The sequence below is a fragment of the Marmota monax genome, unplaced genomic scaffold (genome assembly GCF_021218885.2).
Source record: "Marmota monax isolate L192 unplaced genomic scaffold, Marmota_monax_Labrador192_F-V1.1 WCK01_AAM20220418_F8-fsc00040, whole genome shotgun sequence".
NCBI classification, from domain to species: domain Eukaryota; kingdom Metazoa; phylum Chordata; class Mammalia; order Rodentia; family Sciuridae; genus Marmota; species Marmota monax.
In genome coordinates, this window is record NW_026692782.1 from 8,525,393 (window position 1) to 8,548,233 (window position 22,841).

General features: G+C 38.6%; 1 protein-coding gene across 13 annotated transcripts in view; it reads right to left on the reverse strand.

Moving 5' to 3' along the window:
- Positions 1–22,841, reverse strand: part of Psd3 (pleckstrin and Sec7 domain containing 3) — a 564,781-nt gene that overhangs the window by 174,830 nt on the left and 367,110 nt on the right. The window contains exon 16 of one of the 13 annotated variants that reach the window (XM_058580398.1): positions 12,658–13,196. The exons of the other annotated variants lie outside the window; for them this stretch is intronic. Within the exon in view, the coding sequence (XP_058436381.1) occupies positions 13,137–13,196 (60 nt within the window). The 3' untranslated portion in view covers positions 12,658–13,136. Of the gene's footprint in view, positions 1–12,657; positions 13,197–22,841 lie in introns of those variants that run through there. 13 annotated transcript variants of the gene reach the window in all.

Genomic DNA, 22,841 nt, shown 5'->3' on the forward strand with positions numbered 1-22,841 from the left:
TGTTTCCCCACTGGAATAGCAAGATTCAGAGCATACACCATAACTCACTACTTTTAAAATGTTTGCCATCATATTAATATGCAAATAAATTGACAGGTGCTTGAAGAAAAATAATGCTCCCCTGAATTAACACAGGGAACTCCTGCCTCTCAGGAATGGCCCACAGTATTTCTTCCTTTGGCTGTGTATAAACCTGGAAGCAAGTGGAAGATATATGGCTGAAAATTACACAGGTTCCCCAGCTCCTTTGAAAAGACCAATATAATCATCAATATTACTGTTGTTGATATTCATCTTCACAGAAAGCCAAGTACCATACTTAACACTTAGGCATGAGCTGTCATGCAAATTCATCAAATCCCTTTGTGTATATATGGATGCAATTTTTCTTTCATTTTTTGGAATTCATTATCCAGTGCACTTTCTTATTTTACAGAAAGCATTAAAAAGATCCTCAGTAGCTATTTTAATGTAATCCAAGTTAGTTCCATAGGCATTTCTGTACTGAAGATTGATGAAATGCTCAGCATCTAGCAACATGCTCAAAGAAATACAGACGACGACAGAGTTCCCTTTCTGCATCTTCATTACCACCTCTCTCAGAGCTGCACATACCAGCTCAAGAGTTCTTGGGGACACTGCACTGTTTATGGAAAAATGAATTTCGTAAGCATAAAAATGGCAAAGGACAGTAGGCCTTTATAAATAATCAATGAAAGCCAAGCACATAAAATTATTTTAACGACATTTTTTTTCCTTCTAACTTGATTTTTTACAAAGAGCTGATTCTCCCACACACTGTCACTAAGAACCACTTATTGATTTGAAATCTCCTCTAATGTTCCCTGAAGCAGAAATGCATGTGACGGGAATTTCTGTTTCTACACACATCAGAATACCAATGGAAGCATCCTGTGGCCACAGCAATGACATGCTCCCAAGACACTCTTCTGAGCATTAATGATAATAGACATAAAATAAATGGAAACACTGAAAAAAAATATGAATCCAGAGTTTGAGTTCTGTAGAAACAGGTGAGGGTTTAAGAATCATGTGGAGCAGAGGTCTGTCTGGGCAACTGAACAAGTACAGGAGACATGCCCATCACCAACCTTGCTACAGAGGATTATCAACAGAGGAAAAATGAGGCAAGAGCCATACTGGGAAGCCAGAACAGGAGTAATATTACACCTAGAAATTTCTTCATAATTCTTTCCATTGGCAGGGTGGGATTTCATGAGCGTGTAATTAAATGGTTAATGTGAGGTAGGTGAATATTGCTTAACAAATTATTCTAGAAGAGAATGAATGAATAAAATAAGGAATAAGGAGATAAAATAAGGAATAAGGAGATAAAATAAGGATTAAGGAAAAAATTTAACTAATATGTAGCAGGAACCCATGTGTGTGAGTGGGGAGTAAAATCCTAAAACTAGACATGACTACTGGAAGATGTAGAATGGGCAGGTGGGCTTTGTAAAGTTATAAACTCGGGGAAAAGAAAGAAAATCTATGTAAAATAAACTGTAAGAGACATAAGATATGGAAAGATAAAGGGAACTGAATTTTCCCATGATGGATATTATTGAACAAATCTAATTTTCTAGTTCTCCTCTGCAAATAACCTTTGTTAAACTTTCAGTGCAGCAAATGCATTCTATTTATTGGCTTCCAATCACGGTATTTCCTTTGTAACCCATGCACAGAGTAAGAGTCTACCACAGCCCAACCCAATCCTATCTATCCTTTAAGATCTAACTTCACACAATTCCCAAAAACTCTTTCTGTAGGAAATTCAGAAAATAATAACTTTTCTTTTGCAGTCAGCTGTGAGAGACTAAAAGAGATGATATAGGTAGAATCAGAGCCTGGAGAAAGTAATATTATAGATTTCCTTGTCTGGGGTCAGAAGAAAGATGCAAACCAGGTCTTTCAATTACATTTTGTCCTTTTTCCTCTGGTCAACTAGGATAACTTGTGATTTCTGGAATTACTGGTGGGGGTGGGTAATGAGGCTGGCATTCTTTTCTATTTGCCTCTTATGTTCTATTTTCCACTCCTTGAAAGACTGAGGTATCTAGCATATAATCATTTAGTATATGTTCCAAAGTAAAAGACAGGGAAAAGAAGCAGAAGATAGAAAAAGGAATCCCTCTAGCATTAACCCTGGAAGATGGACTGCATGACATCTCCAAGGTTATTGCCTGAGAACACTGTTACAACTCCAAAGAAAATGCAATGCTGAGACACTGAGCGACTCCCCACAAAACAAGTTATAAAAGGGTGGAGGGGGGGAAGCAAAATTAGTGGCACCCATAGCAATGACGCAAAGAAAAGAGAAAGAAATGCCAAGCTGTAGCCAGGCAGTGAGATGTAAAACCATTGCTTCATGTCCCACCCACCTCCACACCCACTGAGAGTGCTGTTCTTGGGGATGAAAAAACAGCTTGAGGTAGCAACAGAGGAATCAATGCCAACCCAAGCTTATCTCCGAGCCAAGACACTAACCCCACAGTTCATGGCCATTCCTGAGAGAAGACAAAGCCAACAGGAGCAGCGATGGCTACATTTCTGCCCCTACTTGTCCACCACTTCTCTAAACCCAGAAAGGCCCTTCTGTGCCAAATCTGTTTAAAACATCACATGAATCACTGGCCTCTATTTCTTTCATGCATTTGCTGGAGAACAGCCTACACTGCCATCGATGAGCTATGAGATATTGCCAAGTAATAAGCACTCAGAGACATTAAGTTACTGAACCTTAATAAAAAGAATTTAAAGACCAAGGAATATATTTTCTTCTTCCACATACAGAAAAAGAAATATAACAGATCAAAAGATCCACTATAATTCCCTGAGTCTCTATTTATTTTGATAGCAATTGCCATATACCCGATTACTGTTCTTATTATATCAAAACATCAACATAAAAAAATTAAATGAGCTACACATTGGTCTGCTACCTAGGAGCCCAAAGCTCCATCCAGTCCCATGACTTCAACTCAGAAGACTGCCGAACACTAATCCACAACTCTCCTCTCACCTGGTGTCCACCGGGACAGAAACATGGTAATAGCAGGGACATTTATCACCATGGAACACACTTAAAAACCATCCACTGAATGAACCCAAGTCTGATAAAATCTCAGACTCAATGTAGGCAAAACATCTTTATTTCAACCAAATCAAAACCACTGTCCTTGTCTTTCACAGGCCCCCACCTCTCTTCTGGACTCTGAACCTAGAGTCTTAATTCATCCCTCAAATCCATTTCCTCCATTCAGACAGTCCATCATGTAGGAAATTTTCTTTAGAAGATACAATGCCAAATTTAAAAAATAATAAGAAATCCAAACACAAACATACCCCACAAAAAAATTCTCTTCTACTCATCTTTACCTCTTTACCAAGACCCTATTCCAAGTTGGCTATCATTATCGCTGGTTTGGCAATCCTGACAACTAGCCTTTTTACTTTGTTTCTACAGACCAATTACAGACTAAAAGTCTCCTTTTCTCATAAGCTATATATACTTCCCCATTACCCACCTACTCTCTGAAGTTTTTCTCTTTAATGTTGACTTTGTGAGAAATCCCACCATAAAGCTGGCCTCCTCACTGCCCTTCCAAGTCCACTGATCTTATATCCTGACTTTTTTTAGTCCATCTCTATCCATTTAGTCTATTAGAAAGCAGATTCCATGAAGATAGGAGTTTTTCACTGTTAAATCTTTGGTACCTAGCATAATATCTGAAACCACTTAGGGCCTCAAAATTCATGCATTCACTTTCTGGATGAATAAATGAATCACTTCAAGAAAAAGAAATAAATGGAAGGGAAGCAAGAGAGTGAACGTGTCAAACTTCCTCCATGAAGGAGGAAAATTAAAGATTAAATGTTTAAGTCAAGTCCCCGTATTCATTAATCACTTCTTCATTGGGGTCTGCCTTCTTTGGTTTTCTAGGGTGCTTCTACACCAATGATTTAGCATTTAAATACTCATTCCCAGAATACAATGCATAATTGAGAAGCCTCTGTGTTAGGCACTGGTGACACACCAAGGCAAAACAGACAGACGTGGTCTTAGCCTTGTCCAAACTCACGGTCTAATAGTCATTGAATGGTTTGGTAAAAGCCAGATGCCACTGGTGCATGTAGAAAGGGCCCTTAATCTGAATTTCAACAACAGGGAAGGCTTCCCAGGGGATGGGACATCTAGGGGAAGATTTGAAGGGTGAGTCTAAGTCAGCCAGATAGCAGGGATGAGTGTGCAAGGCAGAGGCAAGAGAGTAGGAAAATAGGCAAAGAAGTTCTCCAAGTCTGGAGCACAAAGAGCACAGGAAAGAGCTGAAGCTGCAAGGGTTGGTGAGGACCATACCCCGAAGGGCCAAAGATCACCCCGAGCAGCAGCTCCAACTGATAACATAAGAAGTAATGCCTATGTTAATTAGCTTGAGTTAGCCAATTCGCAACATATACATGTGAATAAAGCATGCTGTATGCAATAAATATGCACCATATTTATATGTCGATTACAAATGATTTTTTTTAAAAAAAGAAGCATGAGCAACTCACAGTGAACATAAAACGGAAGCTGGGAAAGGGCAAAGGAACACATCCATTTCAGTCTAGAGAATAAATTCTTTGTGTGTAAACAAAGACTGAATCTTATTTTTCTCTATCCCAAATGTCTGTTCCAATAACTGTTGGTGAAAACTGATTTTTCCTGCCCCTTTCCCATCCAAACAAAAAAAGAGCAACTTCAAAATTGAACAGACTGGCAAACAATTTTAAAAGCAGGTGATTTCAACTATATGAATCTCATTTATTTATCTAAGTTTTTGTTTGGGTTTTTCTTTTCTTTTCAATCTTTTGCCTTTTTTTCCCTTTTTGAGCCTCTGAGCTTCCTCTGCTAGTCAGCAGAGACTTCTGAACTGGACTTCCTCCAAAATCTACAAACTTATAAATTCTTATAATTATCATGCATTCTATAAAAGCTTAAGCAATGGACTGAGGAAACAGCTCAAACTGGCTCTGATTTTGGTTTTTGTTTTGAATCAAATTAACTGGCTCCTTTAAACCATAGCAGTTCCCAGCATTAGTCCATTTTCAATACTGAGTTTTAGCCAAAGGTAGTACCTCATGTAAGGCTGTCTTGCCCCAAATCATTTCAAGATGAAGAGGGCCATGTCCAGACTCATGCGGCACACCCAAGAACATGATATCACATCAAATAAGTGCCCACCAAAGATGAAAGGAATAAACAAAGTTCCCAAGACAAAAAAGGAAGCCGTTTTTCAAGTAAGGGGTAGATTTTACATGAACAACTTTTAGTAATTGTGTATTAGGAAAAGCTACCCAATCTCTAACTCACACATTACCTATGAACAATTTCTTTCTCTAAACTGCTTGTACTCTAAACTGGGCCATCAATGAAATGGGGTCACTGTGAAAAACTGTAAGTGCCATTATGAAGGGGAAATGTTTCACATCCCCATCTGTAGCCACTACTACACAGGAGGGGAAAATAAATCCCCCTGCTACACCTTCCTGCTGGGGAACTTAACTTAGTTTTTCTTAGTAACGCTCCTACAATGCTCTGAACAATGTTTCCAGTCAGTGAAAACTGTTATCACATGCACTGATTTCCTTTTGTTAAAAAAGTGAGACCTAAATTTTTTGGTTAAAAAAGAGAAGTGTCATAACAAAAAACACTCGCCCATTTATAAAACAGGGGAATTGTATGGCAGATTAGTTTGACTTTCAAAATAAATGCATTAGCTGATATATTGCTTTTCCCCCCTAATTACAAGTAGTATGTGTGTTTTCCCCCATGTTCCACTTCTTTTAAGATGCTCTTAACATGAACCTTTGGAACAGTCCTAAAAACCTGTGTTCATCTGACAACCACACAATAATGAAATGAGAACCTAATATTTTAGGGATGAAGGTCCATGACATAATCCCCAACCCTGCCATCAGTTCTTATCTGTTCATGTCAAATGTTTCTCCAACTGACAAGGGGCAAGTACTCCCCAACACACACACACACACACACACACACACACACACACACAACTGAAAACATTATGTAGCTTTGATCTCTTTATTGTGGAGGAAATGCCAAAAGCCTTTTCCACATGAATATTAATTAAGCCAACTATGCATTGTATTTGGACTAGTAATCTGATCTTTAACAAAGTAGACTCTTAATATCTTTGAGGAAAGAGAAGAGGATATAACTAAATTGCTACATTTACTGACTTTTCATATATTCACTCAAAAAGCACTTACTGATCTTCTCTCTGCCAGATCCTATATACTGTTGAATGTTTCACCAACATTTTTGGCCTCTACCATAAGAATACCAGCTGCAGGTTTCTGCCTCAGTTCTAATAACCAATATGTCTCCCAATGATCCATGGGAACCATCGCTTCAGAGGTTGGAATATGGAGCCACCATTTTTCAGAAAAATAAAACGCAATTTAAAGAGACAGACACGCTAGAAATATGTTAAAAAAACACTTGAACAAATACATAAAATAATGTTTCAGGGGTGGCAGGACGGCAACCCAAAAGAAACTCATTTGTACCCAAGTAAAATTGAAATAATATTTTAAAATGAAACTAAAAAGAGTGTCTTCCTAAAAAATCATTCCTTTCTCTCTAGAAAATTTACCCCACAACATACCATTTTCCCCCAACCCGCCAAAAAAAAAAAAAAAAAAAACCTTGTTCATCATACAGTGAAACATTTATTCTAACTTCTGAACTCTTTTTATCTATAGTAGTAAATAATGACTGGAAGATGGGAAACGGCTAACAAACCATCATGGTGAGTTTGGTAAGAACTTGTCAATTAAGAAAGGCACTTTAGAGCCCACAGACTCTCTTTCATCACAACAATTGATCCTTAGAATTTACTGCCCAAGATCAAACATGATCTTGGTAAGTCTTTTTTAATCAACTGTTTAGGACAGTTTGAGGAAAGGAATTGCTAGGCAGAAAGACAACAGAGAAAACAATAAATCTTTAATTTAAGTAAAAAAACTGACAATAAAATGAGAAAAATACTACCCTGAGCTTTCAAAGGAAATTGCTTATAGAAGCTGATACAAGAGACTTCAAAACAAGCATTCATTCTACTCAGGAAATTAAAAGTTGTATATTTAAAAATGGTTCCAGATCCTTCCAGAAAGTTTTAAATAAAACTAAATAACCACCTTCTAAGTTTTCCAGGGAACACTTATAATTTTAACAGAGGATTTACATTGCAAAACTCTCCTTGGATTGTCTTGGACTTTGCTTTTTAAAATTTTTCTAACCCAGATGCTTGTGTGTTGCTCTTTGTCAGTAAGTAGGAACTACAAGCTATTCAAGGAGGCTGAAAGGCGAGTGTGGTCTAATCTGGTGGCAGGAAAAATTCTTTAGAGTAAATAAGTTTTTTATTTGGAAAAGAGGAGGAGTAATTTTCTGGCTTCTATGTACAAGTATAAGAAACTGAGAACCTCAGAGAACTGTCCTCTCAAGGTCATCTGGGCAGACTGATCTGCTCCAAATGAGGACAAAAGTAAAGAATGCTACCAACATCTGCAAAGCAGCTGCTGACAAATGCTTAACAAATTCACATAACAAACTACTTATCAGTTGGTAGGTCCCTAAGCAATCCAGGATCATAGAATTATGTGGATAAACCATGTAGAGATATGGGAAAAGGAGGAAATTTTGGAAGACACAAATCCTGCCTCAGTAATCTACTGCTCTACAATTAGCTAACCAAAAGTCGGTAACTTAAAAAAAAAAAAAAATCACCATTTTATTTGCTCTATCATGTGCAAGGGGCAAAATTCGGTGAGGGCTGCTTGATGCAGTTCCACATGTTAGCTGGGCTCTCCTGGGGCTGGAGAATCCAACATATTCCAGTCCCATGCCAGTTGTGGTGTGGGCTGCAAGCTTGGGCACCTTGGTACAAAAGGCTTCTTTCTCCAGCAGGACAGCTTGGACTTCCTTCCTTACTTGGTGACTCAAAATGCTAGTCCTCTGAAGGCCTACAAGTAGCACAATGTCACTTCTGTCATGAAAGTCAGCTCAAATTTCAGGGGGAGAAAAAAAAATTTAAAAAAAGCAGTCGTGGAACAGCACATGCATATAGGGATAGAAAGAACTGCAATTGGCTGTCTTTGCAAATAATCTTATCACAAACCACACTACTAGAAACCAAAATAAAATAGGAAATTAAAAAAAAAAATTGACCAGGATTCAAGTGCCTTTATTGCCAATATACCCATGTCTTGTTCTTGACTCTTCACTAAATGATCAAAAAGAAAAACAGAATGAAAACTGATGTATAGAATATTGCTGTAACCTTGATTACAACACCTATACATTTTATACAAAAAGATACAAAGAGGTGATACCAAGTAAAGAATATATAAATTGTGAGAGGAGGGAGAAAGTTCTTTTTAAAGAACTGGAAGTTCTACTTTTTAGGGTCATACTTAAAAGGTCCATGTGCTAACGTATCTTTCCAGAGGAAATAAATATGGTCGAAAATAAAACTGATAGATGAAGGCAGTAACAGTTAATCCTGTGCACAGGCAAGTTCCTCTTTCCTGAGCCAAGTGTAGGGCTGAAGAATGCGAGCCTCCTCCTCCTGACACTTCTATGCTTTGAGGACAGAGAAGACTGATTTGATGAGCTTGACCTTTGACAAGAAAATGACTGGCAGATGAACTCACCCTGCATAGTGGAGATCTGATGAGATCACCTAGTCCCCCAAAGAAGTAGCCCAGCTGAGTCTGGGCAAAAATCTTAACGGATAAAAAGAGGCTTATCACTTGTACAGAATGTGGGCGAATGTGTCATGTCATCGCAGCTTCCACTCATTTCCTGTCTGCATTCCTCCACTCTCTCCTTGACAGAAACCAAAAAAAAAAAAAGTAGCATTTTTCTCCCAGTTATAGATGGTAATCCTATCTAAGTTTTAAGATCATTTCATCCCAGCAGTACCTGTAATTTAGTAGGAAAAGTTTCGAAGCCTGCAAATCATTTAGGACAAAACGAAGAAGGTCCAATTATGGGGGAAAAAAAAAGAGAAAATGAAAGAGCAGAAAATCCCTTCATATCAGACCACACAGGAGACCAAACCCAAAGATAAAGGGAACTGGGAAACTGTGCTTTTTTTTTTTTTTTTTTTTGGCTGCCTTTTAAATATAGATCCCTACAGTTAAGTTAGCACTTAACATATCTACAGGTGTGGAGGTCTGCAAGCTATGAGGCCTAAAAACATAATTTCATTTCATTTAGTGTTCCTTAAGCGGCTGGATAATACCTTATATTGAAAAACATTGGTTCCACGTAAAAAGAAAAACAAGAAAGATCACCAAACTTCAGAGCAGAAAAGACTTAAATCTCGGCTCTCTTTATAACCCTTAGTAAATTAATCTTTCAAATTCTAGTATTTTTCATCCACTAGAGATGAATAAGATTTTTTCAATGGGTTGTACTTTAAAGGTTCATTTAAAAAGTACATGTCTGAAAAAAAAGAGAATAAACTGTATGAGAGATTGATTTTTTTATATACATTGGGCCCCCCAAGAAAAATTCCATGTTTTTTTCCATCATGGAAAATGTACATAATGTGCAGTCAGAACATAACATTTCTAGGTCAGATTTTGCTACTTACTGGCTAAATAATCTTGGATACCTCTTTTTTCTTCCTAAGTCCTACGTTCTTAATTTGATTTATTTGCTCAGAAAACCTAATTGAGCACCTACTTCGGCACTAACAGTAAACATAGGACATCAAGCCCCTCACCTTATGGACCTTATAGTCAAGGGGAGACAGAAAAGAAACAGTGCCAAGTAGTGTCAGGTTAGAATATGTTCAAAGCCCCCTCTAATGAGTCTAGGAATCCATGGCTATAAATATGAACATCAACAAAAAGGAAGCTCACAATTTCTTAACTCTGATGTTTTACAAGGTGTTAAAGCATTCTTTCTAAAGTTGAAATCAAAAGATTTCGTAGAACAGCCACATCATTAACAAGAGCTTTTTGTACTTTTATAAAAAGCAATAGTCCTCAATCTGCAATGAAGACTTAAAATTCTACTGTTAAAGGGAAACTGTGTTATTAGAGAGAAAATCAGATCTTCATATTAAAGACTGTGCCCTTCTTCATACTCCTAAAACCTGTAATTTAGGGGGTGATCCTGGCACAAATGCACAGGAGTACTCAAGCCTTGGCACTCAGTCAGGAATGATGGCCATGGTGCTCACAGGACTGGTTCAGAATAATACACTGAGCTGGCGAATGGACTGCAAATGAGCACAAGCAGATTCACAGTGAACAGAAATGTCTTATTCACAGCCTTTACACTTTATTTTATCAATCCCACAAACATATCTGAAGCTAAAATAATCAGTTGGAGGGTAAGTTCTACAATCACCATTTTTCTCTGAAATGTTTCTTTTCCCCTGAAATGTGGTTTGTACTTGCAACCTCCAGAATCTGAGCATGACACAAAGGCTTGGGCTTTTAGAATGAATCACACAGGGGCTAAGAAATAATATTCAGAGAGCTAGAATCAATACAAATCTCTCAGGCTGGTTAAACTGTGAGGACATAAAGGATTACTGGGCATCAGCGAGGGTTTTTAAAACGGCTTTTTGGTGATATATAGTCTGAACATGTCTGAGTCAACTGAAAAAACACTCGTCTGAATAATACAATTATGTTTTAGAAAATGTTTTTGGCAAATTTAACAAAGATTGTTAAGAATAAAAATCTACCATAAAGAATGAATAAAGGTAATTTACAATTAGCATACAAACCGTTTTTATGGAAAGTAGCTTCTGAAGTTGCTTAAAAAAATCACGCAATTATAAAAATTTGAGCATATTATAAGCATAAACTTTATATAATCTTCTGTGGTCCCCAACTTCTATTGGACCTCATGAGTCATAGGGTAATTGGAAACTCTAGCATTCTAGAACTCTATGAAAGTCTATGGGACTTAGCCATATATTCTCCCTAGACTTTCAGATGATGAATGAATAGAATCCAAATGTCTTTATTATTATAAAATATTTTATTATTTAAAATAAAAATCCAAACGTCTTTATTATTATAAAATAAAAAAGATTAATTTCATGTGCAAATTCAGGCAAAGGTATCTATGAATTAAAATAAATGTACTTGTGGTCTCATTACTTTAGAAACTGATCTAAAAAATGTAAGGTTTTGTTTGGGTATACTGTTAAATTTATTGGTATAAATATATTATTAATTTCCACAGAGTAAGAATTTGGAACTGGCCAAGATATTTAGAAATCAACAATTTGCAGGTGAAAAAAAATCTCTACTGAAAGGCTAATGGGCAGCAGGCTCTGGAGTAGTATGCCTGAGATCATCAATGAAGGTTAGATGTCTGCCACTCATCATGAAATCAGAGGTAAGATACTTGCTCTAGTCCTTCTTTTATTCCATTTTATCAAAAAACATGTGTTAATATATCTGGACACTAGAATCAACCTGGCATGTAGCAAGAATTCCAAAGTGGTGGGAATGGCATTCCCTGTGTTTCCAAGCAGATGCAGCTATGGAGCATAAACACTTCACCAAAACTCAGGTCTTTTATTAACCATACCTCAGCTAAGGTTTGAGAGGTGATCAATCAAGATACACCTCCTCATTCCCTCCTCTGACCACCCACAGGTCTGTACTCATCGCTAGATAAGGACTTCACAGACAACAGGAGATTATCCCCAGAACCGAACAGGGTGTTGATATGGAAAAACTTTCCCAAAGAGCAGGAGATGAAAAACTTAGGTTATGTTTTGGCTTTGGAAGAGATAACTTTGCTGAATCATACAAGTAATCTTCAAGTATGAAAAGGTCATCAAATAAATGAGAATTACACTTATGTTTCTCCAAAAGCAAATTTGGCTATAAGAATAAATTGAAGACTCAACTATTCCCAGGGTAATGAGTGTTTTTATCACCAGTGAGGTTAACAGAAAAAAGACAGTGCTTTTCAAATGCAAAGATGATTATGCTAAACCCAAGGCTGGACTAGGTGACACAAAAATCTCAGTTAAGTACTGAAGCTTGCAAAGTTCTGCAACATATTCTGCTGTTGGGTATTACTTTCCCACTAGAATCACCTGGGGAGCTTTTGAAAATACCATCCCAAGCTGGGAACAGTAGAGCATGAGTTTAAAGCCAGCCTCAGCAACTAAACAAGGCCCTAAGGTAATTTAACAAGACCCCGCCCCTAAGTAAAAAATAAAGGGGGCTGGGTGTGACTCAGTGGTTAAACACCCTTGATTTCAGTCCCGGTACCAAAAAAAAAAAATTAAAAATCCCAGATGGATTATAATCATTTTTTTTGGTGGTGGAGGCTAGGCACAATTTTATCTTGGCTTTTTTCTTCTCCCATGTAGTTCTAAAATGAAAACCATATATTAGTTCACAAATGATGAAGTTAGGGTCTGCCATTAGAAAATGGTGGCACTATAATTTGAACCTAAGTATTTTGCTTTGCTCCCCCACCCCCCTGCCCCGCATTGGACATCAAACTAGTACCTCTCACTCTACACTCTGGTACTGATCCATAACCCCTAATGTCTGCCCCCCCCCCCCCCCGCCACACACACACATTTATTTTTTCTTGCAGTGCTGGGAAAGGAACCCAGGGCCTCATACATGTTAGGCAAACATGCTACCACCTAGTCACATCCCCAGCCCTGTCTGCTATTTGCAATATACTACTAAATTACTCATGAAGTACAAGGCTTTATACTGAATTTAAGACTATACAGATCAGTTTTGTAGATAAAAATTTAAGGGGAAAAGTATATGCTTAAAATTTTTCCCCCAGAGTACAGATTTTCTGTAGCCTATTATTCACTTCCTAATTTTACAGCCATATCATTGAAGGTTAGTAGAAAAGACACACAAAATGAATCTTGCATCATGAGGTTTGCTTTCAGCTTTTGTGCTGACCTACCTGAAACAGATTTCCTATTGTCTGAGCAAGGTCCTTCCCTTGTACAGATCTTTGTCAAACAGCTTATGGGCACAGGCTCCCTCTGACTTGCACCCATGAGAAACTGGTGTAAATGCCTTTTCTTCTAACAGGTGGGAATGACTGGAAGCCATCTTTGCTTATTTTTAAAAGTCATAGTGTGAGACTGAGAAAAGAGTAACCGAATGGGAATTAGGAAATCTGAAAGCCTAAAATGAGGTAACAGAGAAAGACCAGCAAACTCAGAACTAAATGTTAATGATTTCACAACTTTCTGGTAACTAGTTTTTCATGCCATTTCACATTAGATGCATCCTGCTGGTGGGAAATCCATGGTAGTGGGAAAGAAGCGGCTTAACTCCTCTCTATTATCTTTCCCTATTATGCTAACTAGGGCCTTGAACAAAACACTTACCTCTCTCTGAAACTCCTTTACTCACTTGTAAAATGAGAGGGGTTCATTCAAGATCACCTTAAGGGTGACTTCCAACTCTACTATGATCAGATAACCTCAGAGTTGTCAAGATGAACAGGGCCAGTCTATGATGTTTTTACTGTATACTGTCTCTTTCTGGGGGCACATTACCCGATGATACTTTCCAATCTGCATAGTGACTACATTATAAAGACAACCAACTATACATAATAAATAAATATTTAACTCTGAATGCATGACTCATATGGTGAACGTGAATTCCATCACAGGTTAAACCATGACGTGAACAGGTATGAATGCTAAGTCACACTAACCACTGCCATGAGGATTCTACCAGAGATGGGAGTATCTTACAGGTTTGGAGGGCTGGTGATACCTTCAATAGACTGACCATTTTCCAGAAATACTATTTTTTGGACTTTTGGGTTTGCTTAAAAAGATGTAAAGAAAAGTAAACTATACTGAAAAACAAAATCCCTCAACCCTTTCTCTCTCAAAACAAAACATTCTTTAAAAATACTATCATTTTATCAATACTATAAAAATACTAATTTTTCTAAAATTGCAGTTTTAATTTTTTCAAGACAAAAAAACTAAAGATCTCCCTCCTCCCCTTTAAGACAAACCCTAGGCATTTAGGTATCATTTGTTCAGAACAACTTGGACTAATAGTGGTTGAATTAATAAACATTTATGATTCAGAATTCATTTTGGAAGGCAAACTAGGAAAAAGTCAAATGGATAAAAATTTAGTGACAAATATCTTTAAGAAAGAGAGAAGACTAAGCAATTAAGGAATTAACTCAGACTGGAATATCTCAGCTATAATTGGTAACAAGAAGGCATATGATGTGCTCATAAGAAATAAAGACTGCAGAAGAGTAGGACATATAAGAAAAAAAGTGGGTGTTCCTATGCTTAATTATTAGTTATAGACTCGTTGCTGAAATACCAAGGGTATTTAAAGAAACAAAGGGCCAGGCAAACCTGAAAAAAGATCAAATGTAAATAAACAGTGAACCATAAAGTATTCTAAAACATCTGTGTTTTATTATAGGGTTGAAAATGAAGAAGGGGATTATATACTTTCAAATCTATTTTTTAATTCCTCTTTTTATGTTTTTGATGATCTAGAAATAATAGGTCCACAAACAGTATTTTTCACTATTAAAATAAGGTTATAGGACTCTTGTCCTTTTTTTAGCAATCAAAAAAAAATAAACCAAGCCTTTAAATTTTATTGCATATTGACAATTTAAAATTGTACATATTTATGTAACATCACAATGTGGAATAATTAAATCAAGCTAATTAACACTGATTTATTATGATGAGAACACATTTGAAATTCACTTGGTCTTTTGGCTAACATCAAGCACAGTACTTGTTTTTATCGTTTTAAACCAGATATTTTTTTAAAAATATAAAGAACTAGATGAAAATGTTACTAGTTAGCTTTAGAAAATAAATTATGTCCAAAAGAAATTTCAAGAGATCACCAATAATTTAACATCAGATCTAGGATAACAGACTTTTGGTTGCTTTCTTTCTTGTTCATGAAGAAGCTCATAGGAAGAAGACTGCAAGAGGTGAGCCATCAGCTGAAGGCTGAAGAGGAGGCAGGCCAGCCTCTGGGAGGTCCTGGGCTACCTCAACTTCTGCTGTCCACGGAGTGTCCCTGGACCAGCTCCACATCCATACAGCATGGCACCGCTCCCTGTCCTCTGTTCTGCAAATGGCCTGCAGAACCGGACACTGACACTGGCTCCACGTTGACAGCGCCTGCTGTGTTAACGCAGCCTGGATCGCCCCCACACTGTTTTTACTAGTGCTAAGTTTTGGCAGCCTACTGCCTCTCTCCTCAGAATCCGACCTCAGCTCCATCCCTTTCTTTTCCACTTCACTTCCCCTTGTCAATTCTGACAGCTTGCAATGACCTTCTCTAGCTATGAGGGGGCAAAAAAAAAAAAAAAGGCTTGGTGTTTCATTTGTAAAGTTCTCCAGGAGAATACATCATGCCCTTAAGTCCCATTTCTATGGGCTTTTTGGCAGTTAATTCATCGCACTACTGTTGCAGCAGGGCAAGTGTGACTGGCCTTGAAAAAAGTCTCTACCCCTCTTTGAGCCTAGCTCCTCGGTTTCCTCTTCTAAGAATTTCGGGATACCAGCCTATCTAGATAACCTTTATATTATCTCCACTTCCAATAGAAGTACTATTACATTCCTATTATTACAAAAACGGCCCCAACCAGGCACCTGAATCCTAGAAGTCATCCAAACATCCCCTTTCAGCCATCCTTACATCCAAGTGAACGAATTATTCCCTCTGCCCCTGCCACTGTGCTTCCTGTCCTCCCCAGCTTCACTTGAGCACTGCCTCTGCGGAGCCGGCTTTCACCCACCCACATCTTCCAGCTGTTTGAAGCTCAGCGTTGGCACTTCAGGGCTCTCCCAGTGTATCCTGGCACTCCTGAGTGTGAATTCACTTGGGCGCCTCCTGAAAGCAAAAGGCTTACTACCTACCCCTCCAGAAAGATGTCCTGGCACAGAGTCAACAAGGAATGAAGGAATAAAGGGAACAAAGATTTTCAGATCCAAATATTCAGGGGGATGACATAATAGTGTCTGTTGTCTGGTTTTTAAGTCTCAGAAAGTAAGATATTCACTAGGATATAGATCAGATAAAGTAGGGTGGGGGGAAAGGGACAAAGGTCACTTATAGGGGTGGATTATGGGCCAGAGGATGTGCCACACATTCCATATATGAAAACCTCAATTAATCCTTACAGCTGTCAAAAACGTGTCATAACAAAGTGCTTATGGAAGTAATGTCACCTCCATGTGCAGAAAGGAGCTTCATGACTTTGCCCAGTATCACAAAGGCATAGGTGTCAGGGACAGAACTCTAACCAAATAACATGACTGTAAGAGTCCACTGTTCTTACCCTAGAGCTTGTTACTATCATGATTCCAACTCACATAGACCATGTGAGCAGCACCTACTCAATTTTATTCAATATTAAAATGCTAAAATTTAAAAAATCAAAGTATTTGGGAAATAAGTGGGGAACCCCACCCACCCACACATACTGCAGGAACACTATTCACCTATACCCCCTCTACTCGCATGCTGGCTGTAGCCACATTACATCAGTACATCCTAAAGCTCAACCCTCGGACTCTCCAGCAGTATCAGCAGCATTAACACTGCATTGTGGGATGCCTTCCTCCCCACCTTGAGCTCTCCAGAGACTGTAATATGACAATATGGGCTTCAGTGCACTGCATCTGGTTTTATTGAAAAAGAAAAATGTTGTGTCATCCACTATGCCTACAGAATAGTGACGACTGCAAACAGGGAAAAAGGCAGAGAGGGCCCTGAGGACAAAAGAACCAGAGTGAGATCTACATGATTTTAACAGCAGGTCAACCAGTGCTGCACATTTCAACAAAAATGTTTAAGGAATCCAGGATGAAACGTGTGTAAAAACACTACCATGAGTCAAACGAGGAAAATAATGCTTTCAACATTTTCACTTTTTTTCCTTGGAAAGCTTTGGTGATTCAGATTTGAAAAAATTACAATAGGGAAAATATGTAAAGAAATCACAAAGGCAAGAGAAAAGAAGAGCATTTTACATTTTTTTCCTTGGGATGGTCTTCCTACATCCTTGACATACATTTCTTTTTCATCCTAGTTTCACCCCAGGTCCACACTGTGGTCCTTGTAGAAAACTAGCATGTCCTAATTTGAGCATTATACAACGTCTACATGTATCAAAGTACCACCTGCTATTCCATAAATATGTACAATTATTATGTGTCTTTTTTTTTTTTAAAGGAAACCTAATATAGCCAAAACCCACAAAGATAGATGGGCCTTAATCTGCTGCACAGATCTGTATCCACTTAAGTCAGAGTGGCCAAAGGACCATAGCATTATAATATCAAAACACAGGTTTTGACACAAGCATGGTGGGGGGTGGAGGCCTTTATAATAAAGAAAGTTGATTAGTCACAGCCAAACTATAAGCACATTCTTTGAAAATATACACTGTTACTTACAGAGCTATTTCCATGTATTCCTGTGTGTAGCGTGGTAATACAGACAGCCTATGAAGGAAATCCAGCAGTCTGGCTACCCTGGACCTCCGTAGCTGTCAGTGCCTCACAGGCCAGCAGCACTGGACGTCGGAGCCTCTCTAGCCTCAGCCTCACAGACACAGCACCGTTTTGGTGCTCTACTCCATGTTTTAACCATTCAATGGAAAATCACCAGTATTATTTATTTCTGGGCAAATTCTACAATTTAGGCTTTGGGGTTTATTTCCCATCAAGACAAAGAGCAGATGGCACCCATCCTGGCGATAACCTCTCACAACCCACAATTACACTCCGGAGCATTAAGTCAATTTTCTAAGTCAAGTCCCATGTTCTGAAGAATTAGAAGCATCCACCAGTTTTAAGTGGCTGAGAGCAGAGCAGGGTCTCTCGGGCCTTCCACTGTGACAGGCAAGTCAATGACCTTGGAGACTAGCCAGTGCCTTTAGCCTGACAGAGACAGTTTTCATTAGTTATTTTTATTTAATAAATACTGATAACAAGCTTCTTTTAAACGTTTCTCTGTATATTTCTCTAACTGCATACTTTTTGGAAAATACATTTTTAAATGTTTTATTTAGAAAGTATACATTACCTAATCTGCAGCATCCTCAACACAAGATTTACTACATTAGTGTCTACTCTTCCAGATTTACACATGACTTTTAACAAATGGGATCATGCTATAATCAATCTTGCGTTATTTTCCCACACTTATTCCCTTAAAATAATCTGAGTACAAAAATTTGTTATCAAGTATTTATTATGTGATAAGTATTAACCCTCGGGGCTTTTCACATGGATTTTCACATTAACATCCATAAACAACCCTGAAGTGGATGCTATTCTCAATTTACAGATGAGGAAACTGATGAACAGAGGGAAGAGGAATAATTTTCCCCCAGGTCACAGAATTCATTCTTAAGTATCAGGGATGGTTTTAGAACACAAGCACCCTGAACAGACACTGTGCGCTCCTAAACCTTTGTCTTCACTAGAATATAAGCAGCAGCACATGTAACTGTGTGTGGTATTTTTTGCAGCTACGTTAATTACGTGAATAAGGTATGCCTAACCTTCTCGGACAGACATCTGCATTACTGTTTTTTGCTATGGCAAACAATGCTGCAATTAATTTCCTTATACACATATTTGTAAACGTAACTAGTATCTTTTTCTTTTTAAATAATTTCAGACTTACTAAAGTTGTACAAGGAGTACTGAGGTCCTGTCCACCTTCAGCCAGCCTCCCCAATATCAACATCTTGCATAACCATAATCACCCAAACCAACACATTAACATTGGCCCAGTACTCAACAACAGACTGCACTCATATTTCACTAATTTTCCCACTACTACCCTTTTGCCGTTTCAGAACTTTAATATTTCTCAAGAGGAATGGTCAGTTATTCTGTATAACATAGCCCAATTTGGGTTTGGGTGACATTTTCTGAATCAAGGCATTTTGGGAAAGGATACTGAGAGGAGCCTCTCCAGATGCTTCCTGGGGTCCAGATCTCATTGCTGATGATGGTAACCTTGACTGCTCCATTAAGATGGATGCCCACAGGTAAAGTTACCATTTCCCCTCTCATAATTACGTATCTGAGCAGAGAGAGATATGCAACCATCCTGTTTCTCCTCAAACTTTCACCCACTAATTTTGGCACCCATCAATGGACCTTATGTGCAAAAATAATTGCTGTGGTATTTGCCTAATATAGCAGTATTCTTTCTTTTTACATTTATTAAAATTCTTCTGCAATAAAAAGTTCCCAATTCCCCCATTTACTTATTCAATGGACATTTATTTAATTCTGTGGGTATAATCTAATACTATATCATTTTCTTGCTCAAACTGTTCCATCTTTGGTTATTAGGCTCTCCTCCAGGTTGATCTTTTGGCAGCCCTATCTCCTTCTGTTGGGCAGTCCCTTTCTTTTTGGCAACACAAGATGTTCTAGACTCATCTTGCATTTTTCCCTGCTCTAGCACTAGACCTTCTCTCCAAGGAGTCTCGGCTCCTTTTTCTAACAATACTTAGAAAACAAGGTCTAGATACTAAGTTGGTCATTGCTACTGAGGTGTCATTGCTTCTAAGTTCTCTTAACAGGCAGAAGCAGGAAATACTAGCCCACATGTGCACCTCCTTCTACATCTGTGTCTACCTGTACATTAAGAATTGAGCTCATGCTAGAAATGGCAACTGCACTTCAGTGTCCCAGGGTCGTGCCAGCCTTCACTCTCAGGGAGAAAGCACGGTGCATCTGCAGTGTTATCTTCAGCCACACAGTGTCCAGTTAAAAATATTACTCTTGAAAAATGCTTACGGTGTTTTTTTCCTTCCACTTCACTATAATTAGAAATTACTTTATTTGTATTTACAATGAAGTTCATGTTATATCTCAACATGGCCAGTCAACAAACTGACTTCCTCCAGCAAATCAGTCAGGACATACTCAGTGAGGGACTTGGGGAAGGAATGCCCCTGAGCATGGATGCGTCTCCACACATGTACATGTGCGTATGTATGCTCTATGCACGTGTAGCTTCAGTTTTTAAATAGAAGTGCTCCTTTTGCTCAATGAAAATAATGTGAAGCTTAGAAACCTGCTAATTTGGGGAGGGGGGATGCCAGAGATTGAATCCAGAGGTACTTAACCTCATCCCTAGCCTTTTTTTCCTCTCCTTAATTTGAGACACGGTCTCACTAGTTGCTTAGAGCCTATCTAAGTTGGTGAGGCTGGCTTTGAACTTGCAATACTCCTGCCTCAGCCTGTCACTGGGATTTATAGGTATGCATCACTGTGTCCAGCTAAATCTGATGATTTTAAGGTTGAAAGGCCTTCCCAAACACAAATATTTCCCTCAAATCTCCATTTCTAAATGCTAAGTTTAAAAAGGAAGTTGGAGTTTGGGCTTTCCAACAAAATGTGTGTCAGTACCAGTAGAAGTGCTGACACCATGATCTGGAAGGTTACACAGGAAGAATCCTTATAGTAAGTTTTTAATTAAATATTACAAACAAATGAAATATTATAACACAGCATGTGAAATTATCTAAAAGGGCTCCTCAAAGTTTGGTTTTACCATTTTTTTGAAATCAATTTTCCCTAAAGAAACTAGAAACATAAGTAATTGATAGGGTACAATGGCATAAAAATACATCCTCAAAATCAGCAGCATCGTAGGAATAAAAAAAACCAGAAGACACACCTTGGCATGTTAATGTGAAAAATAAATGGAAAATGAAAAAATCCGAAACAGGCCCTGAGGTCTCTGAATATGTGACGGAGGCAGGCGATGGCTTCATGGCGAAGGAACAGGGATCTTCTTTTGCAGGAGCTGAGTGCCCAAATGAACCACTGTGAAAATTACTCTGCACCAAGGTTTGCTCAGAAGGCAGCACCAACTCCAACAAAGAGCTAGTTCTCTTCTGCAAGCCAGTGAAAAGCCAGAGGAAGACAGGTTGGTCACCAGGTCCAATACGTCAGGTTCGAGAGGAAGGTGTGAAGGAAGGAAGGAAGGAAAACAAATACCCAGGGGATGTGAAGGTGGCCTTGGAAACTCAATGAAACGTGCAGTATGCACCAGAAATTTTAAGAGCAAAACGTGAGCCACCAAAGGAAAGTGAAAGACCCCCTTGGCTTTCTGCCATGGACCTTCCTGTCTCCATTCTGTTTCTCAGATCAGGCTTCTACAAAACACCAGCTAGCAGTGCTGGTTTCAGTATTTTAAACCTAATGTATATACCCCTTTAGAAGATGGATACAAACAGCCGCAGGCAGTTTGCTTTGTAGTTTTAAAAGGTTGGCAGGAAGTATTCTGTGACTTTTTTTGGGTATGGATGTGTGCCTTTCAAAACAAAAAGACACACATGATCCTTTTTAAAAGCTTACAAACAAACTGGATAAAAAGGAAGACAGATGACACAAAGTAATGTTAATAAAAAGGTTCTTCCTTGATGTGGAATTTCTATAAAAATCAATGGTGATATGGCTACAATTTGCAGACACCAGAGAGAAGCCACATGACCTCTGCAGCTCCCCACATGAGCTAGGTCTGTCCCCATGTTATTACACCTTCCAAAGCAGCAAAGTCCACTAGAAGGCAGTCAGAGACCACTCCCAGGAGGCAATATAAAGAGGAGTATATTTTATGTAAGTCCACATTTCCTGATTTGTATCTATAAATTTGGAATTTTGAGAAACTTAAAAATATGGAAATAACTTTTAGATTTTCACATGTAATTCTACTCAGTTCTAACGGTCCAGGAGAAGGCACACACAAAAAAATGTCATATCATAAAACTGCCACAGTCCTTTAAAAATGGTACTTTTGCTCATGGAATGATCATATACTTCTTGACATTCCTATTTTTCTACTTTAATGTTAGGTAAGTCTGACTTTATGCTACCATGGCCTGTAAATAATAATTAACACACAAGGAGTGTGCTCATGGGTAAGGGATGTTCTCAGTACATCACACACTGTCACCCTTTCTCTATCCTCAATGGCATTTAAACTGTCACCCCCACCCCCAAGTCTCTCCCATTCTGGTGCCACAGCATATCCATCAGCACTGACTTTAAAGACATGGGAACGTGGCCATCTTGAAGGTGGTTTTCCCAGACCTCCCCAGTTGGAAGACATTTCTCTTTATTCTGAAAGCTCTCTGCATTTCACATGTAATTCTATACTATCTGCAGATCTACAGATGCTGGCCTCCAAGATTATTTAATCAAATTTTACCTCTTTACTGCTAGGAGGGAACTTGGCAGATGGAATTAAGGTTGGAAATCAGCTAACCTTAGTATAGTGTAGTCACCCTCAATTAACCAGGTAGGATCCATGTAAGCAACTCTATACACCCTTCAAAGCCAAAGAGGAAGGCAGAACAGTCACTTGGTATATGCTACACACACAAGAGAAGACCAGGAGAGCGGTGAGGCAGGAAGGGGCGGGAGTCATCAGACAGTTCACCACTACTGGCTTCTAAGACAGAGGAAGAGGACCAGAGCCCATCTCCAGAAGCTGAGAGGACCCCTGGGCCAATGACCACCGAGAAAAGGGGGACCTCTGCCCTATGATCAAATGAAACAGAATTCTGCAAACAGCTTGCATGCACTTGGTAATGGATGGCCTTCAGAATCTTCCCAAAGAAATACAGCCCTGCCTAAGCCTTGACTCTGGTACTGTGAAACCTGGAACAGAAAAGCCAGCCAGCCAAGCCAAGCCAAGCCAAGCCAAGCCAAACCTCATACCTACAGAAT